The 27,172-nt window shown below is 52.9% G+C and overlaps 9 protein-coding genes across 9 annotated transcripts; 3 read left to right on the plus strand and 6 right to left on the minus strand.

The window, feature by feature from the left end:
* Positions 1 to 2: 2 nt before the first annotated feature.
* On the minus strand, positions 3 to 1,775 carry UHO2_05530 (uncharacterized protein; the record flags this gene model as incomplete). Its single annotated transcript, XM_041554701.1, has 4 exons — positions 3 to 566; positions 658 to 880; positions 970 to 1,450; positions 1,541 to 1,775. The coding sequence occupies 4 exons, from the start codon at positions 1,773 to 1,775 to the stop codon at positions 3 to 5; spliced, it is 1,503 nt and encodes a 500-aa protein (XP_041410635.1).
* Positions 1,776 to 2,954: 1,179 nt separating this feature from the next.
* On the minus strand, positions 2,955 to 3,299 carry UHO2_05531 (uncharacterized protein; the record flags this gene model as incomplete). The annotated part of the gene is made up of 2 exons (XM_041554702.1): positions 2,955 to 2,975; positions 3,105 to 3,299. The coding sequence occupies 2 exons, from the start codon at positions 3,297 to 3,299 to the stop codon at positions 2,955 to 2,957; spliced, it is 216 nt and encodes a 71-aa protein (XP_041410636.1).
* A 263-nt stretch (positions 3,300 to 3,562) lies between these two features.
* On the plus strand, positions 3,563 to 5,524 carry UHO2_05532 (uncharacterized protein; the record flags this gene model as incomplete). The annotated part of the gene is made up of 1 exon (XM_041554703.1): positions 3,563 to 5,524. One exon carries the CDS (start codon positions 3,563 to 3,565, stop codon positions 5,522 to 5,524), a length of 1,962 nt encoding a protein of 653 aa, XP_041410637.1.
* A 215-nt stretch (positions 5,525 to 5,739) lies between these two features.
* Positions 5,740 to 7,923, minus strand: UHO2_05533 (uncharacterized protein; the record flags this gene model as incomplete). Its single annotated transcript, XM_041554704.1, has 1 exon — positions 5,740 to 7,923. One exon carries the CDS (start codon positions 7,921 to 7,923, stop codon positions 5,740 to 5,742), a length of 2,184 nt encoding a protein of 727 aa, XP_041410638.1.
* Positions 7,924 to 9,205: 1,282 nt separating this feature from the next.
* UHO2_05534 (uncharacterized protein) lies at positions 9,206 to 10,073 on the plus strand (the record flags this gene model as incomplete). The annotated part of the gene is made up of 2 exons (XM_041554705.1): positions 9,206 to 9,286; positions 9,375 to 10,073. 2 exons carry the CDS (start codon positions 9,206 to 9,208, stop codon positions 10,071 to 10,073), a joined length of 780 nt encoding a protein of 259 aa, XP_041410639.1.
* A 1,338-nt stretch (positions 10,074 to 11,411) lies between these two features.
* UHO2_05535 (putative GPI8 - GPI-anchor transamidase) lies at positions 11,412 to 12,614 on the minus strand (the record flags this gene model as incomplete). Its single annotated transcript, XM_041554706.1, has 1 exon — positions 11,412 to 12,614. One exon carries the CDS (start codon positions 12,612 to 12,614, stop codon positions 11,412 to 11,414), a length of 1,203 nt encoding a protein of 400 aa, XP_041410640.1.
* A 1,024-nt stretch (positions 12,615 to 13,638) lies between these two features.
* Positions 13,639 to 14,091, minus strand: UHO2_05536 (uncharacterized protein; the record flags this gene model as incomplete). The annotated part of the gene is made up of 1 exon (XM_041554707.1): positions 13,639 to 14,091. The coding sequence occupies one exon, from the start codon at positions 14,089 to 14,091 to the stop codon at positions 13,639 to 13,641; it is 453 nt and encodes a 150-aa protein (XP_041410641.1).
* A 5,550-nt stretch (positions 14,092 to 19,641) lies between these two features.
* UHO2_05537 (uncharacterized protein) lies at positions 19,642 to 20,154 on the plus strand (the record flags this gene model as incomplete). The annotated part of the gene is made up of 1 exon (XM_041554708.1): positions 19,642 to 20,154. One exon carries the CDS (start codon positions 19,642 to 19,644, stop codon positions 20,152 to 20,154), a length of 513 nt encoding a protein of 170 aa, XP_041410642.1.
* A 304-nt stretch (positions 20,155 to 20,458) lies between these two features.
* UHO2_05538 (uncharacterized protein) lies at positions 20,459 to 26,071 on the minus strand (the record flags this gene model as incomplete). Its single annotated transcript, XM_041554709.1, has 1 exon — positions 20,459 to 26,071. One exon carries the CDS (start codon positions 26,069 to 26,071, stop codon positions 20,459 to 20,461), a length of 5,613 nt encoding a protein of 1,870 aa, XP_041410643.1.
* Between the last annotated feature and the right edge of the window lie 1,101 nt (positions 26,072 to 27,172).

Consider the following 27,172-nt stretch of genomic DNA (forward strand, 5'->3'; position numbering starts at 1 on the left):
TCTTATTTGTCCTTCTTGTCGTCGTCCAAACCACTGACTTCAGGCATCCCACTAGCCGCGGCCGCAGCTTCACTTTCTTTTACCTCCACCTCCCCTTCTTCCTCGCCCAACTGCTTCCCCTCCTCCCCAATCCCTGGCGTAACAGCCGGCGGAGACCCACTGTTATTAAGCACTGACTCGGTCCTCTGCATAGCTTCCAATTCCCGCTTTAGCTGTAACAATTCCTTCTCAAATCTCCGTCCGAATACTTCGACATAGTACGAAGCGCCGTTCCAAACACTAATGGTGAAAATCCCCGCGAAGAAAACCGCTGAAGCTGTTCGACTAGGATATAGAATCAGCGGCGCAGGTAAGGTTGTTATGATGGTGTAGACAAATTGGAGGAGCATAAATGCAGGTTCTCTTCGCTTTTCGGGTGCTTTTCCGAGCAAGTTGGCGACTGGGCCCTTGCCTTTGCTCATGGTGGAGTAGGAGTTGATGCGTTCGCCGGTTTCGATTTTGGATTTTTTGCGGATCACGATGAGTTCGTAGTATACCAGCTGCCAGAACAGGTATATGGTTACGTTCTACACATCCATATCCATGGATCAGAGATTGGGGTTGTCAGTAAACGAGGCGAAAAGGGGGAAGAGGGAGAGGAGGGGAGGAGATACTTACGAACCAAAACGCAGTGTAACCATTTAGCGTCTTGAGATTCTTCAGCGCGGGATATCGTTCCACTGCAACATCCTCAGGGATGAAGTGGGTGATGGTTGTAAAGACGAATGGCGGGTACAGATGGATGAACAGCGAAGTCATTTTTTCGAGCGAGTGGAAGACCAAGCTATTCCTCCAGGTAGCAACGCTGAATGCTAACGGACCATGCGCAGCGCAGTAGCACCTACATCGCCCCATCACGAAGCAACGTCCTCTTTGGTTGTCAGTTTTCGGTTCTCCGTATGAGCAAAGGGGTTAGGAGGGGGAACTTACACAGTGAACAAGAACTCCGACCCCGGAAACACCCACAAGAACAACAAGTTGGCTACATTCAAAAAGTAACAAAAGTCAAACAAAAAGTAATGCCACTTCTTGCTCGTGTACGACCAAACCCTCAACGGCAAGAAGTACAACGCCAATGCCGAATACACCATCGGGATATACTCCGGTCTCAGCGCAAATACCAGCGAGCTGACCACCAGATTCAGCACCCCAACAACGAAGGAGATCTTGTCTCGGAGTCGTACGACTTTGGCATCCATCCATTTCTGTTGGAGATTTTCGATACGTTTGGAGACTTTGAGACGCATTTTGCGGAGTTCGTCGTCCATTTGTTGGAGCTCGCGTTTGGACTTGGCTTTTTTGACGAGTTGTTCGCGACGTCTACGGGCGCGCGATCTCATGTTGCCGGAGAAGGCGGACCATTGTCGTCCTGCGAGGTCTATGCGAGAGGAGACGTAAGTTTCGTATAGGTCTGGAAACGCGAACACAACAACCAACAGCAAGAGTGGGTCAGTAAGAGCCGATCAGTAGAGCCGGATGGGAGGCAGGAAGGGTCGCTTACCGCTCAGAGGTAGTGCGCCGGTGGAAGATGAGGGTGCACCGAGAAGGTCAATTCCTTCCATGGAAGCAGAAGCGCACGAGTGATGGGTGCGGAAAGAAGAGGTCATGGAACCATCATCCGAGTATCCGATGCTCGATGCGCGCGATAAGGTGGGTCTGCTTTCGGTAGCTAGTCCGGATGATGAGGCATCGGAGATGTGAGAGTAGGTAGAGGAGGTTGATGAGGTGCGTCGCATTGCTGCACCACCACCACCACCACCACCATTGCTGTCGTTGGAGTCGACGATGGTAGCAACCATAACGTCCGGGTCTGGGACGGCTAGCGTTTCTGCTGCCATTGTCACGAACTGTGCTCTTCTTATTATGTGTCTAGAAGTCGAGGTCAGGGGAACGAGTTGGGTGGAAGAGAAGATGGAAGAAGGTGCTGAACGCGATGAGGGAAAGCTCACCTGTCACAAGGTGGAAAGAAAGGGTTGCTGAATGTGACAGCATCGCGCATCAATTCTCCACACCAACTGTCACGCCTGGGTTACTCTCTCGTGCGAATACTAGCCGCACAAAAGATATCATCGTGCAAATCTTTGCTTGTACGGAAGCTAGTACTTAAACTAGCTTCTCCTTAGATCTCCTCCTTCCTTCCTGCAATCCATCTAGTTACACCATTACACCGCGCATACAGCTTGCGCACAACGTAACACCAACACACACCGCATTCCACTCTCGACAAGCCACGCGTGGCCAAAATGAAAGCTTTGTTAGATTTTATTTTTTTGCCCCGACAATTTTTGCTTCAGCTATGCTCTCTATTCTGGCTATATAGCCACCTTCCAGCCGTCGCTGCTACGTTCTCTCAGAAGCATGCAGCTGTCTAGACCCATACATCCATAATGACTGTCCATCGGCGTGTTCAAGGTAGTTCCACCGAGGCATGCGATGTGTTCGGGTTGCGTCCGCGTTGCGGCATACGACACCGTCGACAAGTGTCTGTGTTCTGTGTCAAACAACGCAATCTTGCACACTGTTGTAAGGCATGCCGTCGTCCTCGAGATGCTTTTGAAGAGTCTGGCTTGAGAAACTGAGAGGAATGCTAAGAGTACAAGAAGTGAACATTACAAGGAGAAGAGACCAGGTGAGAAGAGAAGGATTGTGTGTGTTGAGGATGGCAGTAAGAAGACGACAGCATGTCTTGCGTCGATCGAACATGCGTGCAGGGTGGAATCGAGAGGATGAATGTGTATACAAGTCAAGCCACGGGACAGGGGTAGAATGACATCGCGCTGGATTGAAGAATGTGCTTTTGGTGTGGCCGTGGAAACAATCGACAAGCTGACCATGCAAGATTCGACGGGTCGGAGTTCATGAACCTCTGAGACGTGCTCTGACAGTCAAGCTGACCAGATTTTATGCCCATACGTTTAACGAGCCTCGAAGTGCAACTGTAGATCATCGGAGAATGAGGAAAAGAAAGCGGTCAGCAACTCATCATGCTTTGTAAAACACCAAGTCAAAAGAACGCCCTTCGTTGAGACCGAGTCGGCATCTTCCCAGTAGAGCTTTGAACATACCATACGCTTCGTCCTCTTCTTGTACATAACACGATGACCACATTCTCTGCAACGGATGGGCTCCCTTGGTCGAATCTCGTTGGAAGCGGCGCAGTCGGCGCAGATGTACTCCATCACAGGGTTTCTTGTTGCCATGCTACCCATGCCAGCGCCACCGCTGGATGCCGAACCTGCTGGCCTTGCCTGGTATGACATCGTGTGTGTGCTCCTTAGCGACGTTTGCGAAGGAGAGAATGTCAGTAGGAAGATGTTGAATCAGAAGGATTGAGATGATGTGGGAAAGTGGAGAAATGCCGCGAAATTTTCGCACTGACTTCCGAGACCCTGCAAATCCCAAGCCGCTGCACGTGACCCGGAACGCTGCTCCTGAAGTTGGTGTTGCTCTCTCCTCTCTCTGCACGGACATCCTTTTCCTTCTGGTTTCACCATCACTACTCGCGACAAGCCAGGATATATCAATGTCGGGTCCATTGGAGGGCATCATTGTCCTCAGTGCCGACGGTCGGCCGGTTGTTCATTCGCACTTTGCCAACCGTATCCCTTCCTACCCGCTCCTCCACTCGGACTACTTTGCAACTCTCCTAGCTGGTGTCAATTCGGCCAACGCTCAAATCTCTTCCACTTCCTCCTCCGATGGCTCTTCAACAGTAGCAGGTCCATCATCGAACCGTATCTACTTTACAAAAGATATCAAACCCGTCATCTGGGTTCCTGGTGTTCTGGACGTCAATCCATTCGATCTGCAGAACGAGGAAGATGAAGACGAGGATGAGGATGAGGAGGATGACGAAGACGAAGACGCTGCAGATGTAACAGCAAACCTTGGAGAGCTTTCATTGGCAAGTCAGCTGAGTGCGCGCATCTCGGCAAGCAACCGTCCAACCGCTCCTGCAGCTGCTATCGAGGACGTCAATGTGTGGGATGAGGATGGTCGTCGAGCCTCTACTTCTTCCCAGCCGCCTACAATACCGCAGTCCTCAGCAACATTGGCCATCTCAACAAGCCAAGTGGCTGCAGCAGCGGAGACTTGGGGAAATCAAGTAGTGCAACAAGCAGCCGAAGCGCTGGCAGAACAAGGTGCTGCCCTCGTCCATGTCGTTTCGGGTCCACTGCGGTTCCTCTGCCCAGTCTCGCGCGAAGTCGACCCTCTTGTCCCCCTCACTTTCCTACGCTCCTTTATCGCTATCCTCCAAGAATACCTCACGCAATCCACCGACCCAGCACTGCTCACAGAAGACACCCTCCGCGATAACTTCGACATCGTCTATCAGCTCTTCGAAGAAATCGTTGATACCGATGGCAACATTCTCACTACCGAAGTCAATATGCTCAAGAGTCTAGTCCTGCCGCCAAATTGGGTTGGGAAACTGGTCAAAGCAGTTGGCGCATCAGGACTTGCCTCTGCCGCACCACCACCTCTGATCTCGACGATTCCGTGGAGGAGACCCAACTCAAAGTACACCAACAACGAGCTTTACGTTGATCTTGTGGAGTCGTTAGAGGGGACTATCTCGCGCACTGGTCAACCGGTGGCGCTGGATGTATGGGCTAGTGTCCAGTGCAATGCCCGTTTGTCGGGAACACCGGATCTCTCGCTTACTTTCAACCACTCTAACTTGGTGCAAGATGAAAGCTTCCATCCATGCGTTCGATACCGTGTCTGGCGCAAAGAGAAAAGGCTGTCGTTCGTTCCGCCAGATGGCAACTTCGAGCTGGTCGCTTTCCGAGTCGGAGAGCCGTTCCTCGCACCCAGCACAGTAGAAGAGAAGAAGGTCGGAAAAGGTCCCACTAATGGATGGGAAAAGGCACTACCAGTTCAACTTTCGCACTGTATCGAAGTGGAAAAAGGCTCCGGAACAGCCCTCATCCAAATCCAGGCATCAGCAACAGTCTCATCATCCGGAATCTCCTCTACCTCTCTCACCAACACTACCACTAGCGGGCTCGGTTCTCGATCCAAATCCGGCCCCGACCCTGCAGGAACACTAGAAGACGTAGTAATCGCCTTTGGACTCGGACCTGGCGTTGCCTCTTTCGAGGTAACTATCGGTGGTGGAACCGTTGCCACATCCTCCATTGCCTCAACTCCACTACACTCCGGAATCACTCCGTCAGCAGGAGATGTATACGGGAACTACATGTACGACCCAAACACAAAAATCGTTCGTTGGACCATTCCTAAGCTTTCACCCGCTCACCAGTCCAGGCCGAGCCTGATGAAGGTCACTTGGACAACAAGCGATACGCGAGCGCAACCAAGCCATTCCTCTGGAATCACGGTCAGCTGGAGTAATCCGGCGGAAAGTTATTCGGGTTTGAAGGTGGATTCGATTAATGTGACTAATACGAATACGCACGGGTATAGGCCGTTCAAGGGTGTAAGAGCGATTTCTCGCGGGAAGATCGTGTACCGAGTCTAAAGAAAGTCACTTGACGTTAACATAGCATCCGTCGTTCTCATACCCTGCAATGACACGATGGAACACATTCACAGCCTCATAAATAAGTCAAAGCAGCTGTGAAGATGAGAAGAAATGAGATTACAACAAGAGAGCCAAAAAGGTATCGCGGTGACATATGATCTTCAAATGCGTACTTGACAAGACAAAGCAAACTATTCCTGCCCTTCTGAGCACTAGGAGGCATGCAACATCAACTTCCATCCCCTGTCCGTAGCTTCATCCAACCACCTCGTCAAACTAGCATCATCTTCGATCAACTCCGACTTATCATTACAGCTAAACACACTAATATCTCCACCCAACCTTTCCCTCACTTTCTCCAACAGCTGTGCGAAAGTTGGACTTGGTGGCATACGTAGCGCGATGACACTGTCCAGATCGTTCCGCCTCGCGACTTTGATTCGATGGTAAGGAACATTAGCTGCAGACCCAGAAGAGGCGTGTTGAGGTTGCGTGGAGGGTCCTGATGAGTTCTGTTTACGGTGTCCGCTGGAAGCTTGGGATGTTCGACCGGTGCTTGCTGCTCCAGCGCCGTATGCTGCACTGCTGCGGGAAGAGTCTCGTGCGCCAGAAGAAGCTCCTCCTGATCCCGAAACCAGCGTGGCACCACGCATCTTGGCACTGAGCTCATCCTCCACTTTGGACGATGTACTGCTTCGGACCACGGGTTGATCCTCAGCATACTTGTTGATCCCGTTACTTCGCAATTGCTGTTGCTGTTGCTGAAGACGCTGCTGACTGGATCGCTGACTGCCTCCATCGACTCCACCTGCAAGGTAGCCGTAATCTTTGTACTGCAAGTTGTTCTCCTGCTCGTCGGCGGGTCCTCTTGCTGGGTGCGAGGTGCAGTGGTCTCCTGGTCGTGGCTCGAAGAAGAGACGGACGAGCTCAGAACGCATGATGTACTCGGGCAACGAGCAAAGCTCAATGATGTACTGATCGAGGTCGACACGACGCTGTGATGTGATGAGATCGTCTACGACATCGAGAGGGCCAGGCATGAGGGGAAGGATACGTTCGCTTGCGTGACCGTTAGCGTCGGTCTCGCGACCAGCTTCAGCCGGGAAGTGATCAAGAAGTGCGATCTGGAACTCGTAAAAGTCTTCGTAGAGGCGGTAGAGGATAAGATCGCGTTCCTCACCTTCTGGCGCGACTGGTGCGTTGGTTGGCGCAGAGGCCGAGGGACCAGCAAGGTGTGTAGCTTGAATTCGGAACCAGTAATCGCCCTGCTCGTAGTGGAAGGAGTCGACGGTTGCCGAAGTGATGAGACCTGTCGGCAGGGGCTCGCCCGGTGACATGCCGGGCGGAAGCTGCGTCAGAGGGTTGATGGCATTCTCGTCATATGGCTGCACAGCGCCAGCAGCGCCCAATGGACCGCCGAGGTGGTTGTAGAGGTCGTCTTTTGGTGGTGGTGTTGGTACAGGAACGGAGAAGATAGAGGGGTTGTTGGCGTGCATTCCCGAGCGTGGGGTACCGACATTGTTGCCGCTGCTCCCGGATGCCGCTGCTGCCATGTTTGCATAGGGCGAGTTGAGGCCCGGCGGGGATGATTGTGTGAAGTCGAAGCGTCCGAGCGGGATGGTGTTCTTCTTGTACTCTGCCGTCATCTTTTTCCACTCCTCCACCTTGGGGACAACGCCGCTCTCGATGAGCTCCTGAACATCTTCGATGGGTCTGCCCGTGACGAGGTCGCGAATTTCCACGAAAGCGACTGGAATCAGACCTGGACCACCGAGCCTTCCAATAGGCTTGGCAACGAACCACTCGAAGTTGGACTGGGCAATGACAATGATAGATTCGCCTGCTTTGGCTTCAAGCTCGTCTGCGCGTTCTGCAAGGAAGTCGTACTTGACAACGGCGTAGAGACCTCCTCCACCCTTTGCGGCCATAGCAGCACCGGCAGCACGGCCACCGTAGGCTTTGGAGGAAGCGCCTGCACCTGCTGCAGATGTGGAGGGAATGGATGAAGGAGGTGACATGCTGCCGATTTGTGGAGAGGTAGCGCCAGGGCCTGCAGCGGTGGCCGGGTTGGCACGATTGCTCTTGGAGAGGACATCAAAGTGGTTGGCGGGGACGAGACCACGTGCGTTGGTCATAGGATTGCTAGCTTGAAACCATTCTGCGTTGGGAGCAGGGTCGGTGATGACATGGAAGAAGTCGCCCTTGTGGAAGCTGAGCTCGTGTGGAGAGGAGGAGCGATAGTCACGGATGGCGCGGATGACAAGTCTAGGTGGCTGAATTGTGACAGCGTCCTTGACGTTGGTGAAGGTGCCAGGAGCGACGTTGGCGGCCAAGGGTTTGCCTCCCGAGTGACGGTCCTTGTTGAGGGACCGCCGAAAGTCCTTAAGACCCTTCATGATGGCAATGTGCGGGACGGCAGCTTGGCTATTCAGCGCAGAAATGGAGAGAAGTGCGGCTAACACGGTGATCCTACGCGTGACGTCGGAGCGAGTCGTGGAGAGGGTCGTGAGAGTCGTAAAAGTGGAGTTTGGTTCGCGAGCGGCGCGTTGCCGTGGGTGTCGACTAGGGGAGCGGTGATCCGGGTCAAGGCTTAGTTGAGGGCGTTGCAATGAGCAATGTGGATGATGGTGTTGCTGAATGAGCTTTAGGTGATGGATGGGGAAAGGGATGAAATTGCGTCGACATGAGCGGGAAAAAGGTGTGAGAGAGATACGGAAGCGGGCGGGGCGCGGCGGCAGCTGATAGAGCGCTGTGTTGGCAAGGTGGAGAGCTTACCTGAACTGCCGACGCTGCAACTTAACGCGAGAGAGACGCACCCACAAACGCGAAAAAAAAAAAAAGAAAAAGAAAAAAGAAAAAGAAAAAAAAAAAGAAAAAGAAAAAAGAAAAAGAAAAAAGAAAAAGAAAAAAGAAAAAGAAAAAAGAAAAAGGAAAAGAAATCATATCAAATCAACAACATGGCGTGAGAGAGCTGAGCTGAGCCGAACCGCAGACGTAGCGGGGGAGATGCAGGACCAGATCTGCTGCTCATCAACAACTCTCTTCACCCATGCAAACACGCACGGGCAAAAACAGCAAAAGAAAAAGGCAAAAAGGCACAGCTTGCCAGACGAGCTCTAAAAGTCTGAGAATGATTGCGATCTCGAGAAAGAGATGAAATTTGACGCGATGTTATGCAAGACTGACGCATTGTAGAAGTTGCTGCTCATCTTGGTAATTGCCGCTCTTTGTGAGTCTATGTTACTCTTTCTTTCCTTGCTTCTTGACCCGCCGTTGTTGCTTGAAAGCCATGTGAGATGGAATGAAGCAGCCATGATCGGCAGCCTCCAACAAACAACTCCGCTTCGAACCGGATCTGCATCGTCGGGTTCAACCCGATTCAAGGGGCCAACAACAAGACCCTGGATCCTGTTTGTTTGTTTGTTTGATTTTGATTTTATTTTATTTTATTTTATTTTATATAATTTCTTATTTAAATTTTTTTTATTAAAAAATTGTGAGATCGTTAGCTTCCCACAAATTCAGATTAATCCCCGCAATTCTTCTTCGCATCCGCAACTGTGCGCCAAGATGGTTGGCAAGGCCGCTTTGCCTTTCTTCTTGTCGCACTTTCCGCAATGCTTCCTTGCTTCCTTCCCGCTCTCCACCAACTTTTGCCCTCGGACCATCGTCATCATCATGTCCACTCGTGTATACGTCGGTAAGCTTCCCGCTGACGTCCGTCGCGGCGACATCGAGGACCTCTTCCGCGACTATGGCGTAAGTCTCACCCTTGCTGCAACCAACTCTTGCCGGACCTTTACTGACTCTCCTCTGCTTCTGCTGTGATTACATGGTTCGCTCACAGCGCCTCTACGATGTCCGCATCATGGGCACATTTGGCTTTGTCGAGTTCGAGCATCATCGTGATGCTGAGGATGCCGTCAAGGATTTTGATGGTAAGAACTTCATGGGCGAGCGCATCGTAGTCCAGCACGCCAAGCAGAGCGAGCGCCGTCGTCCTGAGCCTGCTGGCTACGGCTCTGACCCTTACGACCGCCGCGGTGGTGGTGGAAGAGAACCTCCTTCTCGCTACGGCTCCTCTGTCGCCCCTCCTCCTCGCCGTGAGCCTCGCCTCCGTCGTGGCCAGTTCCGCTGCATCGTCTCCAACCTTCCTCCCAACACCAGCTGGCAGGACCTCAAGGATATTGGTCGCGAGCACGGTTCCGTCTCGTTCGCCGATGTTGATGCCGCTCGTCCTGACGAGGGTGTCATCGAGTATGACAACCGTGACGACTACGAGCGTGCCCTTGACAAGATCGAGGGCACCGAGCTTCGTGGTTTCAAGCTTCGCATCGACCCTGCTCGCCCTCCCCGTGATGACCGTGACCGAAGCCCTCCCCGCCGTCGCGATGACAGCCCTCCTCCTCGTCGACGTGATGACAGCCGTGATCGCGAGGACAGCCGCGAGCCTGTTCCCGAGCGCAACGGTCGATTCGACCGGGACAGCCGAAGCCCTCTCCCTCCTCGTGACGATGACGATGTTCCCCGTCCCCGAGATGACTAAGTTTCGAGCTCTATCGAAAGCGAGTAGCACGCATGCTATCTCGCCTTCCTCTTCCGCACTCCAATGTATTCTCTAGCTTCTGTTCATCATCCCGACTCTGGTTCCTCAAATCTTTGGCATCAACTGGTCCAATGGTTCTACTGCGCAAGCTCCTGCTTCTCCTCCAAGGTCTTGGGTCCACTTCTTTCTCTCTACTCCTCTGCATAACGATGCTTTCCACATCCGATCCAAGCAATGTCATTCCTCGAAATCTGTGAACTCTCCTCTTCGTACTGGTCGATCGAACCTCCTGGCTGCACTCAAACCCACTGACCTACTCCGGACTCACTCCGACCCTTCGCGATCCTCCTCCACGAAGCAATCTCCCTGCGTGAAAACCAATGGTTTGGCAGCGATCCTCTCCTTCCCTTCGCTCACTCGCTGGTCTCTCTCGTTATCCTTTGGCGATCCCTTACTACATCGACCACCCCACCTACACATGCACACTGAGCAGAGGCGATCGGATGGAACGTCCATCATCACCCTTTCGGCCATTCGTCACGGCAAACTAGACAGGTCTCCAGACACAAGGTGTTGTGTCGTGCACAGACCAGGTATTGGTGTGAGAATTCTGTGCCTTTCTATGATCGATGCATGTGGAGCAGCTGCTCCGATCGCTCAAATACATCAAGCCCTACTGACGTTGTATTCCCTCTTGACCGTTGTTGGTGCGCTCTCGGGACTGCAGCCGCATAAGCTCCATGTTCAGAGACCCAGCTACAGTACCGTATTTACTCCCGATCAATTTTTTGAGGGCGACCAGATACAACTTTTGCAACACCAGAAGTTGACCTGCGCTATTTATCTGAACAAGAACCAAGTCACGCTCGCCGCTCATTTCCAAATGACAGCCTAAGTGACTGAAGACGCCGTGTCGCACGGTCGCAGTCGCAGAATACCTCATCTGAGCTCTCTCCTTCCAGCACAAACACCACAATGGTTCGAGAAGTGCGACATCCCGACAGCGGCTGGTCACAAGCAAGTGTAAGTCTTGGACGGTAAGTCTGTACCGTAAACGCATCCCTTCTATCCTTCCGGTGTCGTCAGATGGCACTTCCTGTAGATCGGTGCTCGTTCTGAAACGCCCCGTCGCATACGATAGCTGGGATCGTCAGACGATGCGACGCAACATGAACTTTTCAAGACACTTTGAAGCTGTATCGCTCCTTGATGTATAACGGTGGTTCATGTGCAACCGCACTCAAACTGCAATGCAAAATCGCTCACCATCACCACATACCCCACTCGTGTCTGCTTTGAATCCATGATTTCTATTTCTGTCAATCTACCCAGAGTCGATCACATGAGAAACGGCTCCCCCTTCCTCCCCTCTTCACTCCCCACTGCTGGTGTTAAATCAACCTGACTCACTCCCCCAAAGAAATCTGTCACCTTGACATCCCCCACCTCTCTCCCAAACAGATCCGTCCTCAACCCCGGATCTGACTCTATCACACTAGAATCATAACTCTCGAACAAATCCTTCATCGTTGCATCAGTCGTCTTATCCTTCCCTTCCATCCACTCCAGTACAAAATTCGTAAATCTATCAATCATAGCTACACCCAGATCGTAGTCGGCTCCGTGACTGTAACTGTTCTGACCTTTCCCGCTGGAACCTGTCGCAAGCACGTTCGGGGAATAGATCTTAGTATACAGGGTGTTAGCTTGGCAGGTATCTACCATGAAGAATAGTTCGTGGTATCGTTTTTTTTGCCACATTTGTTCGATCGCGTCGGCGATATCCACCGCAGAGATTTCTTCATAGTCTTGGAACTTGAGAAATTCGTCCCCTCCGTGTCCAGTCATATATAAGAAGACGTTGGATCGGGCATCGCTATTCAACCTCTTGCTCTTTGGAGTGGTCGGTGGGAGGCGTCCTGTGAGAAGTCGTATGAGGTTTTCGACCGAAACTTGGTATCCACGATAGTCAACTTCTATGTTGTGTCCGTACAGGTCGAGTCGGTTGGCTGTGGAAGCCCATACATTGCCAGGAAACTTGTTGCGTGGGTTACAAGCGGCATCGTCTGCAAGCATCAAAATGATGTTCGAGTCAGGGATTCCAAGACGCTTGACTGTGCGATACATGCCGAGAGTGTTGGCTATGTGTCGATAGTTGAACCAAAATTTGGAGGTGCAGACTAGGACCGCCCAGTTGTTCGTATGTCCACCTCGAACCGCATTGGAGGTACTGTTGAGGGTGCTGGAAAGAGGGGTGCTAGTGGAAAATTGTACAAAGGAGGAGAGGGGTGTGGAGTCGAAAAATTGTGTTACTTGTGCTATTTGTGATTGTGTAAGGAATAGGTCAGGGTATATTAATGGGGCGCAAACCGCAAGGAGGAGGATGGAAAGTGGGAGAAGGAGTAGGCGGAGGATTTTCCGTCGTGGTGATGTGGTTGTGGGCGTTGTTGAGGTGCAACGCCGTGTAGTTGTGGTTGTGGTGGTGGTGGTCTTCTTCTCTGTGATTGTGGTGGTTTTTTCTACGGTTGTGGCGGCCGTCATCTTGAAGCTTTCTCTCGCTGTGCGATTGCTTTCAGCTAAAGGAGAGAAGACTTACTATGAGATCATGTGCCAGCCAGCTGCGCTTGACATGTGGAATAATTGTGATGCAAGGGCTCTGAGAAGGTGTTGGTTGGATTAAGAGACGCAAGAACCCTGAACTGCGAAAGTGTTGGTGTCGAGAGAAGATCGCGCGCAGCATTGTCCGAATTCCGAGCATCTCACCGCGCTGCTTGTTGCTTGGAAAAATGCAATAGCAGAGCCAGTATCTCGTCTCGTCCTCCTGAACACCATGAAAAGCAGCGCCTACACCATCTCGTTCACTCTAGTTCGACTTTACACAGACCAGTTTCACATCTTTGTTCTCCCCACCTTTCAGTATAGAATGCTTTTGGAATAAGTCAGAAAAGTCAATCTTAAGCTCGTCGCCCTGTCACGAAACGATGACAGCAACTTACAACTCCACTCGTGATCGCTGTGTGAAAGTGTTCGCCTTGCCCCAGACTTTCAGCTTGAGAGGCGTCCATGAACCCTACACTCTAATAATTCATTCGGCGCCTGTCACCATCAGCAGCTGCGCCAACGCTGTCCTCCTTTTCGTCACTCCCACCTTCATGCAAGAAATCTCCACCCCCGCCTTCCTTTCCCTCGGATCTCAGTTCATGCTCAACACTCAAAGCAGGCTACAACATTGACTGCGAATTGAGATTTCTGGGGGGGATCGAATCTCTTTTCTTTCAAGCGTTCAACCCGACAAAGTGCAAAATACAAGACAAGAACCGGAGCGGAAAAAAAGGGGATAAAAAAAAGTGTGAGGGGTGCCATGGGCTTCAAGCCCGTGATACAAGCGAAGGTGTACACGTGCATCTACAGAGACATGCTTGTGTATAGAATGCCCGTGACAGTATGAGAGACTATGGAGAAGAGAGAGTGTGCGTGTCTATGATGGAGTAAGTAATGCGAGCAAGACATGCGATGATGGACAAGAACTAACTACATGAGAGGAAAAAAAGAAGCAAGGAGGTTCTCACTTCGTCTCCTCAACGGGCTTGGACTCGCGCTTCTTGTAGGCCCACTGACGGGGGTCGTAACCATAGTCGGCAGCAGGAGCGTCAGCACGCTTCTTGTAGGCCCACTGGCGAGGGTCATAGCCGTAATCAGCAGCAGGGGCACCATTGTCGCGCTTGTAGACCCACTGACGAGGGTCGTATCCATAGTCAGCAGCAGGTGCGCCGTTGTCGCGCTTGTAGACCCACTGTCTGGGGTCATAGCCGTAGTCAGCGGCAGGTGCGCCGTTGTCACGCTTGTAGACCCACTGACGAGGGTCGTAACCGTAGTCGGCAGCGGGGGCAGCATTATCGCGCTCAACGTTGGTGATGGCGGCGACGGCGGGCTCTGAGCGCTCAACGGCGGCAGGGGCGGCGAAGGCAAAGCCAGCGGCGACGGCGCCCATCAGGAGAATAGAGGCTTTAAGCTGCATGGTGAAAGAAAATGGCAGATACAACGATCAGGTCAAGGTGGTGATGAGGATGATGGTGGTGAGAAAGGTAGAGATGAAGGGAGAGTGAAGTCAATCCGTACACAAAGGTAGAGCGGGAGGAATGACTTGGATCGACGGATGAGTAAGGAGATTGCAAGGCTGAAAATGGAACTTGGACCTTGTGGTCTTTAAAGGAATCTGGAGCCGAGACTAGGAGGGTCGTAAGAGGAGACAACTGCAATGCGAACAGTCGGCTGCCCTGGTAACCTCGAAAATGGAAGCCTGTTGAAGAAGCGAGAGAAGCGAGCTGCATCAATCCAGCAGTTCCTCTTTGCCTTTGCTGATGGACATGGGCATGGGAACGGCAGGCAACAACCACCCGAGACACAAAGACAAGACGGGTCAAGTGCACATCAAAAGACGCAAGGGGTAGAAGGGCAGATGACGGGAGGAGCGCGTCTAGCGCAGGAAGAAGAGCAGCACGAGCGGGCTAAGAGGAGAGAATAGGCTTATGGTACAGGATAGTCAAGATGCTTTCGATGCTTGCTCAGCAAAGGGCAACGCAATTGTGGCGGTCGTTTGCCGGCCAGTGTGGACGACCAAAAGGAAAACGGCATTAAGGCACTCAGGCACTCAGGCACTCAGGCACTCAGGCACTCAAGCACTCAGGCAGGCTAAGGCTCAGGTCGGGATCGCCGAAGTAAGGGGAAGCCAACACAGAGGGCACAACCATTAAGGCGCCAACCTAGCAGTCCAGGGAGTGACCATCCGCCTGGATTGTGAGTTGCTTTCCTTTGCTTGCTCGCTAAAAGCCTGCAGGACTTGGCCACCAGAGGGAAGAGACGAGCAAAGTGGCAGAGCGTGCTGTGTATGGTTCGGATAGCATGCTAAGCAAGCAACCGTTCCTCGCGGGCGCATCGAAAGCGGTTGAAGAGGCACGCAAGGGGCATGAGCGCCCAACTGCCAGCCAACGAGCACATCGTGGAGGAGATTTAGGAATAAGAAAAAGAAAAAGGAGGGACATGGGAGAAACAAAGCGGACTGGGACAGAGGCTTCGAATTCTTGACAAAAGAAGTGATGTCAGTGACAGGCGACGAGGGGGCGGAGCTGAGTAGAGGCGGCACTTGACGACGGCAGGGGGCCACATCCGACGGATGAGACTAAAGACTGGAAAGATGCCTCGAGGTGGCAAGTGACCTGTTGCATTTGCTGCGTTTCACATTTTTGAGCATGCCGTCGTGCCGTGGTTGTGTAAAAAAAAAAAAGAAAAAAAAAAAAAAGAAAAAAAAAAGATATAAGAAAATATATTAAAAATAAAGATCACCTAAGATGGAGGGGAATCGGATGGAGAATGCCGGAGAGTTGGATTTGACGCCTTTTCACCCGTAAAGGCGTTTCATCTGTGTTGAAGCACGCTTGCACCTCGGCTAATATCGCAAGAAATTCCACCGTCACGGCCAAATTGAACGCACTGTGGCTCAGGCGTAAAAGTGTGCCGGTCGTGGGAGAGAGCGAGACAGAAAATTAGCGTGAGAAGTGTCTAGGAATGAGAATGAGCCAAAGCCAAAGCCAAGAGAAGATAGGAATAGCCGCGTCGCCAAAGCGAAGCAGACACTCAACTCAAGAGCCTTAGCAGCTACGCTTCGCACGTGCTTGCTCACAGTCAAGAAAGAGGGATGGAAGCGTGTCGTGACGAGCAAAGAACGTGCACTCCATAAAGAATCACAATCAATGACAAGATCGACATGGTTGGTCACTTGGAGCTCCGCCTCGAAGCGAGTGAGCGGAGAAGCAACAGCATAGCAACAGCATAGCAACAGCATAGCAACAGCATAGCAACAGCATAGCAACAGCATAGCAACAGCATAGCAACAGCATAGCAACAGCATAGCAACAGCATAGCAACAGCATAGCAACAGCATAGCAACAGCATAGCAACAGCATAGCAACAGCATAGCAACAGCATAGCAACAGCATAGCAACAGCATAGCAACAGCATAGCAACAGCATAGCAACAGCATAGCAACAGCATAGCAACAGCATAGCAACAGCATAGCAACAGCATAGCAACAGCATAGCAACAGCATAGCAACAGCATAGCAACAGCATAGCAACAGCATAGCAACAGCATAGCAACAGCATAGCAACAGCATAGCAACAGCATAGCAACAGCATAGCAACAGCATAGCAACAGCATAGCAACAGCATAGCAACAACCGATGATCGGCATGTCATTATTGCGTATGTCGCAGTCAATTATGCTACGAGGGGGGGGGGGGGGGGGGGGGGAAGCCAACGTGACAAAGGAAGGAAGCCGATTTCGGGGTAGTCGAAAGAGAAGGAGCACATGATGTGACACGAGGTGAGCGGAGCTGGGATTTGACAGACGCCCACAACCTGCATCTCATTCTGCACATCATGCTCCAATCATCGAAGTGTGAGAGAAGGCAGCGAAGGAGCGAAGGAGCGAAGGATTGCACGAGATGGGACAAAGGAAGCCTAGGAAAAGGAGAGCTGATCCCGTCCAGGCTCAGGCAAGGAGGTCGCTCACTCTTTTTCTCTCCTTGAACAGGCATCGATGTTTGCCGTAGCTGCCAGCTGTTGCATACACGATTGATTGAAGCTTCTCGCTCTTCTGCCGCTGCCTCAATCTCAATCAAAGATAGCATCGGAGTTGCAATCCACATACAGCATGCAGGAAAACAAGGCTAAAGCAGGCGGACTTTCAATACGATAAGAAAAGGTCGGAGGCCAAACTCTTTTGTCTACCCACAATACAGAAGCAACATAGTATCAAAGACAGAAGCAAGTGAGATAGGAGTTTGAACAAGCGGTACCATACCTCCTCTCCGCTTCTCCCTCACTCCTACACACACTTACACACACTTACACACACACACACACACACACACAGTCAGTTAGACTCCGCTTGACACTAATTGCCTTGGCTCTTTCGCTAGTTCTTTTTGGTTGTTCTTTTCATGGCCGGACCGTTCGCCTTTCTTTAGTCTTGCAATGCTATCGAAGCTAGGAATGCCAGCCGTTGTTACTTTTACTCAATGTTGACGGCTCTGGGATCCCGATGCAGCTTCTCTATTCATTGTCTTGTCCCTCCCTTTGTCTCTGGCGCTTGGCCGGGGACGCGATTCGCACAGCGCCACATGCTCCGTATGCATCTGCGGCCGTTGAATGAAGCGCTTGTCTCATCGAGTTGGGAATGGTCACCGAGTCTTGCGCATTGGTCATGTTGCTTTCGGATTGAGACATGGAGTCAAATTCGAGGGCGCTTAAGCAGGCGGTGTCAAGGCATCGAAGCATGCCGAGCGAAGGAGGCTGCCTCAGAACTTTTGTCACGTGTGCATTGCCGGCTTGCTATCTCATGTCCACCAGCGTCATCTCAAAAGCATTCCCTGAGCTAGACTCTTGTGGCCGGCATTCAAGGCCATTAGCGCAAGGAACAAGGCATAAGCGAGGGTTTGGAACACACCCAAGAGCTGATTCTATAGAGGGGTTGCACGGCGGAACGCTCTAGCCGGGACATCTTCGACACTCTCTTCTGGTCGAAGCCGAAAATCTCATTGAACGCAGAAGCGAGCATAAGGTTGAGAAAATATCGCATTGTCGGGGTCTTTTGGAAAGCGGCGTTCCTTTGTCTACTCGAATCAAGACGCTTTCTTTTAGCGTCAAAGCCAGAAAGTAAGCTAAGGTCAGAAGGAAGATAGGCAGGCGAGGGCAGCAGCAGCAAGATTGTGTGGCTTCTACGCTAGGCTCTTTGGCGAGCTATGTTAGACGACATCGGCAATATCCCAATCAAATTGGTTCGCGCGTGTGAGCGTGTGAAGCCGGTGCTGCATTTTTCAGTCATCAGTGTCTGGCTTCCAGGTGCACGCACCACACGCGGGACTGGAACATGAGAAATGTGAGATTGCCTAACTCGTGGGAGAGTCGCTGGCGAGTTCCCGGGTGAGCTTGAAGAAGCGCTGCACAGAGCCAGCGCGAGAGCGAGATGATGGTGAGAAGGGAGGAGAGGTGAGATGAACAAGTGAGTGATAAGCTTGCTCACTTGCTGCGCAGCGACTTGCGCGAGCGCGCGCAGGTCACGTGCCCTGTGCTCCGATCATTGAAATTCGCGTCTGTACCAAACGCGACTCCACACTTAGGAGCACGTAGCCTTGCCTGGATTCTAGCGTCAGTTCCTGAGCCTATTCTTCCTCTTCCCGCGACTCGGTCACAAGCTTGGAGCCTTTTTTTTTTTTTGTTTTTTTTTTGTTTTTTTTTTGTTTTTTTTTTGTTTTTTTTTTTTTTTTTTTTTTTTTTTTATAAAAAAAAGTCTCTCGTAGAAACCGCGCTTCTAGAAGCGGATAGGCGCTGTTGTGTAACCCGAATTGCAACCTCAATCTTTGGACATCGAGTTCGCCTGCCAATTAACGCATCTTGAAGCCCAATCACATCATTCCCGCCTTTCTCTCTTCCGTCTAGAGACGACGTCGAACAGATTGAAAGCGAGTCATGCTGATTGTGAGACTGCCGGCATACGCTGTGTTGCCACACGTGAGTTGGATCGGAGTTGAGGTCGCGCGTGGGGACAAGTCCGAGAAGGAGGCTGAACTTTGGTATCCGGTTGTCCGATTTGGTTGTCTCTCCATCCCGTACCAACTCATCATCTCAATTGCAAAGCCTCTTCGATCCATCAGAATCAGCGTGCGAGAATCGTTTCATGATGCCAAATCCGGAAGCAAATGTATAGGTTTGACAAAAGACACTTCTCGTTAGCTTGGCTCTGCGATCATGTATGTTTGCTGCGCGAAGCTGCAGTAGCGCCAGAACCGCGACGGGACCTCTTCGGTCTCAGAACAAGGAGCAAGCGAGGTTCTTCCGTCGGTCGTATACGAGTGATCCAGGGAGTCGCAATCAGCCTTGCTGATTGCTCATTCGTTCTCTCTGTAATTCTTCTTGCAGGCTGCGTCGGCTTCGAACAATCTGTAACACCACGCTCGCTCCATCTTGGCCTCACTCGTGCTTTGCATCGTCCATGACGTTGGCTCCATTCATTCCAGCCTGATTATCATCGTTCGCAATCTTGGTGTTAACGATCAGAGCTAAAAGTCGGATGAAGGCTCAAGCTCAGGACGAATCTTGAGCTAGAACGCTCAGAGTTGCCTAGCTCTTCTCCTCGGTCTTGACTCTATTTGCAACAGTCCATGAGATAAAGGAAAGCATCGACCACTCAGCGCCGGATGGTCTCTGACAATGCAAGTTAATATGGTCAACACATGCATCTCCAAGACAAGTCGGTGAGATAGGTTCAGGCGAGTGAAAGGTATCATCCGATTGACTTTTGGCTGAGTATCCAAAAAAGGAATCGCCATCTGATTTCCCATCTCGTGTGCAAGTGCAAGACAGAATTTGCAACTCAGACGATGCAAACATGGCATTAGCTTCCTTTTGACATTTCGTCTTCAATTTCATCTTCCGACCTTGACACACTGTTGCAACCTGGATGCTCGAATGGCCTCGAGAAGGAGCCGCTGCTAAAGGTGTAATTGCGCATGTCGGACGGTCGACAATGTCCGAAGATTGTTATGGCCAAGAGTGACTATGCGAGAGTACAAAGCGACGATGTTGAGATTGCCGAACTGGACAAGCCCGATTGCGCCGATTTCCTTTCCCGACAACGCGCTTCCTCACAACCCCGCGAATATAGCCCGCGTATCGGTCTATGTCTCACCGACTCATCACAAACCTTGTTTTTGCAATTGGTCAAAACCAGCTCTGGAATGTTGGACGCCACTTATGTCACTAGATCACTGCTGACCTTAGCCAATTCTGTAACGGCTGTTCGGCAGGTAATTGTGAGCATCGAGCTTAAAGAGGTGAGAGATGGGAATCGGGCGATGGCGTGTCACTTTGCTCCGGTCGTACGGCAAGGGGTTTTCAGCTCAACTGAGAAACGGTGTGAAAATGGCATGGAGAAAGGAGGCTTTAAAATTGCATGCCGCACACAAGATTTGTTTGATCGTACTGGTCTAACAAATTTTGATGGGCTAAAATCCTACCTTTGATGTCCGCGCTTGCCCTCAATCATGGCAGATCGTCATGCTTAAGCTAAGAGGGCGTCGAGCGTAAGACGGACATCACAGTTGGCCAGACAACCAGAGCAAAGACGAGGTGATCCGTATGTATATTCAAAAGGTATTGTTCTGACGAGACGAGTATGTACATGATTCCGAAAGAGAGAAGAAAGGTATACGTGATCAAGAGTCCGTTGTTGATTTGTGAAAAAGTCGGTCGAAAGGAAGTGAGGATGTAACGAATGTGTTATGGTTGGGGAAAGAGAGTATGTCTATGTGGTGTGGTGCATGGCTTTCAACGGGTAAGAGCGCTGGAAACAGCCTCGCGGAACGACTTCCTGAACCTGTCCAGACCGGGTGCCTTCCTAGCCGGTCGAGGCTCACGAGGCAAGTAAGGATCCGTCCTCGTCCTACCCTTGCCATCACCCTGCACTTGAACTGGATGATGCTCCTCTGTATCGCCCGCAGCCCATCGACAGGCGATCTCCATCTGTCTGTTACGCTTGCGTCTACCGTGTTCCGCCAGCGAGTTGATGTCGCGCATCGTAGCAGGATCCAGAGCACCGTCGTAAGCAGGCATGGTGTCAGGCTTGACCGATTGACGATCTCCCTCTGAACCAGTCTCATCCTCACCGGCCGGTGCAGCGGGAGGGTTGGTCCAAATTTGTGCCAAGTCTTCCGACCCTGCACCAACAGTCATCGCTAAGTGTCGGAACCAAGCGAAGAAGCTGAACACCGTCGGAGTTGCGTCCGCAGCAGCACGCAAGAATCGATACCAGTGAGGAGCAGCATCATCCAAAATCTCTGCAATGCCGTTCACTGCGTGCAAAGGGTCCATGATACGTGCGCGCAGCCCAGTGAGGTGGTCCATGAGTCGCCCAAGGAAAGATTGAAGCTCCATGATCGATCCTCCGATACCCTTGATCTTGTGTAGACGTCGGATTTCTTCCATTAGAGGCTCAAAGACGGTAGCGAGTGCATCGGCGATGATGGGATCCTGAAGCATGCCTCGGACCTGAGTACCGTCGCGTTGGAGCGAAAGCAGACGGAGGGCTCGCTGCAAGTTGGTGATGAGAAGGTAGCCTGGTTCCTTGTGGTTGTTCTTCTTGGTGGTCGAAGGGACCGTCTTCATGAAGTCCTGGTAAGCCTGCGTTGCATCCATAACACGCTGCACTTCGGCCTTGTTCAGCTTAGGCTGTTCCGAGCCACGGACGATAGCAGCGACAAGAGGCACCTCTGCCTTCTCAGCATGCTGTCGGATGAGACGCTTGAGATCGCCTGGTGATTCAACAAAGATACGAAGCTTCTGGAACATGACCTCGGAGCCAATGGCTCTTCGAAGCTCGACCAGATCCTCTTCGATTGTCTCGGGCTCGTCTTCCAGCATGACATGCAGCATAGCTTGCAAGAAGCCACGTCGCAGGAACTGATCCCTCCAAGCTCGCATCATTTGAGCAACAGGCGACTTCATCGCAAAGGCAAGCTTCTTCCATGGAATCGACTCGTAGACATCCTGCACCCTGGCCAAATTGGCGCGGGACTCGTCACCGGCCACAAAGACTCCGTAGAGCCAGCGTGCCATCTGCAGGTTGCCCCACGATACCATCTTCTGATATCCAAGCGGCAGACGGGCGTAGTCGGAAGTCTCACGAAGAGCATCGTACATTTTGAGGAAACCGTCGCCGTCGACACAGTCGAGCCAGATCTCGTCGCGCACTTCACGCAGGTCATGGACATCGTCACCTGCTTCAGCAGCATCTCGTCCATGCTCTTGACGACGGTGACGGTCTTCTCGACGACGCTCCTGGATGTCATCCAAGTCGGTGCGGCGGAGAGCGCGTTCGGGGAAGCCACCGATGGTGAGGAAGTTCTGGGTCTCGGCAGCGTGGCTTGATTCACGAATGGAGAGAGTGTCGCGCAGCCAGGTGCGGAGCTTGTTGCGACGGGCGTCAAAGTCCATGGCTCCGGCAGGAGGGGGTCGTCGAACAGAACCCCCTCCACGCTCGAGGTTGCCTGCTGCGGCGGCGGGAGGGGAAGGAGCAGGAAGGGGACGTCGACGCTGCAATCCACTGCTTCCTTCCTTTCGTCGCAGAGAATTGCTTCGGCTTTTGGGAGACGTGTCCATGCCAGTGAGGCGACGCAAAGAGCCTTTGCCTCGAGACAGCAGTGATGGGCCCTTCTTCTCATCCTGGACGGGGCCACGACGAGAGGCACCGCGTCGAGGCTGCAAGGTAGCCTCTGATCGGTCGTCGTCATCCGCAAGCTCATCGGCGGTGTCCTCGAAAGCTTCGCTGTCTTGCTCAGAAGGCGCGTCTCGGCTAAGAATGGGCCGACCGTCGCGAACTGCAGAGCTGTAACGTCTGCGACCGTCACGTCCACCTCCACGTAGACGACGGCTGCTGTCGATACTGCCGCTGCGAACCGGAGTAACCGATGGCGACGACTTGTACAGCGCTCCCGAGCCCAGACCGGCTGCATTGAAGTTTTCGGAACGAACCGAGCCATAAGGGCTTCCGTCCTCAACATCGCTCTCTCCCTCATCAGGGCGACCACGTGTTCGAGGAAGAGGCTTTACAAAAGCGAAGGGGCTAAGATCCTTGGAGAGATTGCGGCGGAACTCTTCGAAGTCGTTGTCGTTACGCACGACATACTGATCAGGTGCGTTGGGGCGGCGAAGACGGATGATGTAGTCTCGCTCAGTTGCGCTGTGCCTTCGGATGCCAATGAGATCGACTTCGTAGCCTCCGTACTTGAGGCGGTCGAGAGGCTTGCGGAAGGCATAGTAGGCCTCAGGAGGCAGAAGGTTGGAAGCTGGCCATGGCCAAGATTCCTTTCCAATCGCCTCGTCGTCCTCAAAGTAGGGATCACCGGGACCGACGCGAAGAATGGCGGTGATGTATCGAGAAGCCCATTTGGTGAGCAAGGATCGAACTGAGCCAACAGTCGAGACAGCACTGAAGGGAGTGCCGTCGCCTTCACCGTGACGGTCGACCCACTCGCTCAACCAGCGCGTTTGTACGGCACGGAGCAGTGGCAGGATACCAATGAAGAAGTAGGTGCGGGCGAGTGTCGCCTTGTCAGGAGGACCGCCGACATACTGATCGATCTTGTCCTCGGGAGCAACGAAGAGAGGGAAGGTGCAGAAAGCGTTCTTGAAGAGAAAGCGCAACAGCGGCAGATCAGGGATGCTAGCCTGGCTGTACAATGCACCGAGCTGCTGCGGTCCACGTCGGAAGACTGCCTCTTCGTCCTCGTCCTCATCCATGGCGAGCAATTCTTCGTCGGACGATTCGTCAAAGTCGTTGATTCGCGAATCGTCCTCGACATTAGAAAAGTCTTTGCGGACACGTCGAGTAGGACGCTGGGGCTTCTCGAAGCTGCTGATCAACCAAGCACGGTCGAGTTCCCACTTGAGCTCACGCATTGAGAGCTCACGCAGGAAGTAGTGCGTCTGCTGAGGCGAAAGGTCTTTGGTGAGCCAGTTGCCCTTCGAGCTGGTGAGACGGTTGCGGCCTGCATCAAGAGGGTCAGCGACACTGGGAGCGATACTGGGCGTAAGGAGGTAGCCACCCTTGTCAGGAGCAGGGATGTTGCGTCGGAGACCGGCATCATCTTCATCAACATCAAGAAGCTTCTCGACGCCGCGGCTGCCCTTGGCTGGTTTGGCAGCCCTAGACTTGCGACCGCCCGCAACAGTAGCAGCAGCAATGGGTGCAGCGGAGGCAGCCATACCAAGCTGGCTGTATCCATTTTTCTCGCCAATCGGTGCCACGGTCGAGGGAGGACCACCAGCTTCGTCATCGGCGAGCTCCGAAGCTTCGGTCGCCGAGCCTGTGGTGGCGAAGCCCCTAGCTTGAACAGCGTCGCCATTTGCGACTGGCACAACTGCCGCCCTGGACATGGGAGCCGAGTCGACTTCGACCATCTTAGCGCGACTAGCTTGTGGCTCGACATTGGATGCGACGAGTACAGACTTCTCGTCATCCAAGGCTTGACTTTTGCTCTTGTTCTTTTTGCTCTTCTTCCTCTTCTTCTTGCCGTCGGCCAGTGCTTCCTCGACATCATGAGAAGTAAGGCCAGTGGCGAGGTTGGCAGCAGCAATACCTCCAAGACCGCCTCCAAGAGCTGCAGACACTGGAAGAGCTGGAGCAAGCGAAGACTTGCGCTCAGCAGCATCGTCATCGACGACGTATGGCAACTCAGAGGGGCCATCGCGTGTAACACCAGCCGTGGGAGAGGCTGCTTCCGCGTCGGCGGCGCCAAACAAGACAGAGACTCTGCTGCTCTGTCTTCGGTTCTTTCGCGGCAGGAGCGTGACATCCGATTTGGTAGCAGCCACGTCTTGAGTTGGAGCTGCCTGAACAGCAGTGTTGAGCGAAGTGGTCGATGCGGCTGGATCGCGAGCGGTAGATTGGCTGTCGGTAGTGAGGCCGAGCGCTGTGGATATGGGTTCATCCTTAGGAGGGAGACCGTTTTTTCTCTCACGCAAGGCATCGAAGCCGATCATAGCAGCAAGGCCGCCAAGAGCACCACCGGCGGCGGCACGAAGGCCCATGCTCGGTTTGCGAGATCGTGACATGGTCTCCTCGTCAATCTCGTTGTCGCGCATAGACTGCATGGAGGCACGCTGGCTGGGCACGACAGCGTCGTTGTGGCTGAGGGGGCCAGAGAGTGGGATGAGTGGGGAGGAGGGCGGGATAACGGAAGCAGCATCGCTGGCATCGAGGACGCTTGGTTGGACACTCTGGGCAAGCGACTTGGAGCGGCCATGCGGCTCTGTGGTCACGGGCTCAGCGTAAGGGTGCACAAGCTGAGGCGAGCGGGCGTTCTCAGCCTCGCGAAGAGCGATGGGAACAGGGATACGAGGAGGCTCGTCAGCGATGGGGAGAGTTCCGTCTTTCGCTTGACCAAGGTCAGAGCCATCGTCGCTAGCAATGACGGATGGAGGCTGGCGCGCAGGCAGACGAGAGCTCTGGCGGGCGGTGCCGAGCTCGCTGTCAAAGTCATCGTCGAAGCCACTGCCACGGCCTGAGTTGCCGAGTGTGCTTCCACGTCCGGAGGAACGAGTTGCGCTAGCGGCAACACCCGAAGACACAGCAGCACTGGCAGCGCCTCTTCGGAAGGAAGCGCGATCACGTGTGCGATAGGATGGGATCGACTCGGGTCGGGGTTGTTGAAGAGAGCTCTTACGGCTGCGTAGCTCTCGTACGGCGCCGTAGGATCGTCCAAGGACGACATCAGCGTTGGCGCCCTCGCGAATTCTGCCGGAATCTTGGTTGGATTCTTTTGGCTTGCGTCCGAGACGCTTCAGTCTGCCAAAGACGCCGCCTTTACGACGCTTGGCCTCATCCTTGACGGCCCAATCCTCTTCCTCTGGAGCAAGCTTGCTAGAGCGGGAGTGGGCCCGAGGGCGACCGCTGCTGCGGGGAGTAGCAGCGAGGTTGCTTCTGCTCTGGTTGCGAGGTGTACGCATACCACGGTCCTCATCATCGCAGTCGGCATCTTCATCGTCGTCCTGCTCGTTGATGCGGGCGTGACGGAGTGCTGGGGCGGCTCGAGGAGCCGAACGGCCAGAGTGGGCAGAACGAGCATCTTCGACCTTGTTATGGTCAAGGAGGTCATCGTCTTCAAGGTCGTCTTGCTCGCCGTCGATATCTTCATTTGCTGTGACGGCGTTGTCGTCTGTCTGAGTGACAAAGCCTTGGTCATCGTTGTCGCTGTAAAAGTCGTCCTGATCGGTCTCGCCTTCGCTAGCAAGTCGTCCAGGGCGACGAGTGTCGCCATCGCGGGCAGAGGAGGCAAGAGTATTGGGGTCACGACCTTTGCGGTCAGGACCATTGGATCGAGATCGATGCCTGATGCCTGGGCGGGCAGAGCGATGGCCTGGCTCTACGTAGGGTCTACGCATCCTGAATGGATGGATGCTGGGAGCTGGGTTGCTTGTGGTAGCTGTATGACGGCTGCAACAGATGATAACCTAGCGCTCTTTACACTGTGATGTGTCCGAGATGGTTGAAATGGCCAAAAAATTGAAGTGGGTATCTGGGAGAGGGTATCGTCACTGTGTCCGTAAAGGAGCTGCTGGCAGCTAGCTGTAATGTGATGGTGGAAGGTCTGGTCAGGGAGGGGTGTCGCAGAGAGCGGTCAGGCTGAACCGGATAGACCTTGAACTGGAGGGTATCTCTGGTGGATGGAGACGCTCTGAGGGGTGGCGTATCACGAGAGGATGGAGATGGTTGGATTGGACGGAAGGAAGGAAGGAAGGAAAGGAAGGAAGGAAGGAAGGATGAAAAGAAGGAAGGATGAAAGGATGAAGGCTGACACTCGAGAAGGAAGCACCAGTGAGGAAAGGCAGGATTGCAGAGGTCATCGATCGAGCCACTTTGGTTTGAAAGGGAAAGCGAGAGGCGGACTTGATGGTTTCAGCGGATCGTGTGGATCGATGGGAGCGGCGACACAGACTGTGGAACTGCAACGGTGTGAAATTGGCCGCCGCCATAACGGGTGTATGCCGAAAGGGGAAATATAAATTCAAGGCCCGCAAGTAGACATGCAGGTTCGGTAGTGTCCAAGCTCAAGATGGCTTCTAGACCTGCACTTTGAGCAAGCAGGACGGATGTGGCAGTGTTGAAGAGCAGGATTAAGTGCAGCCATTAAAGGAGCAGAGCCGCTACTATCCTGCCTTTTGTCAGCCAAGTCGGCACAGTAGCAACCTTATTCGACGTTCTTCATTGCTATTGAATCACCGCCGAAAGTTCTTCGACGGCTCAGCCGATACACAGGGAGTTGGTGGAAAGCGGCAGAAGAGCGAGAGATAGCCTGCGTTGATGAGAAGCTTGGGTCGATCCATCTTGATCAAAAGGGCAGACGGAGAAGCCGACAAACAGGAACGACTGCGCATCGGATGTACCGCTCTCAAGTCTCCGCTCTCATTCCGGCCTTCCTCGCTGTTGCTGCCCTTACATCTACGGCAGCCGTCGCAATTATCAACACTTGAGTCCTGCTCGTG

This window comes from Ustilago hordei, assembly GCF_900519145.1.
Source record: "Ustilago hordei strain Uho2 genome assembly, contig: UHO2_contig_14, whole genome shotgun sequence".
Classification (NCBI taxonomy): Eukaryota; Fungi; Basidiomycota; class Ustilaginomycetes; order Ustilaginales; family Ustilaginaceae; genus Ustilago; species Ustilago hordei.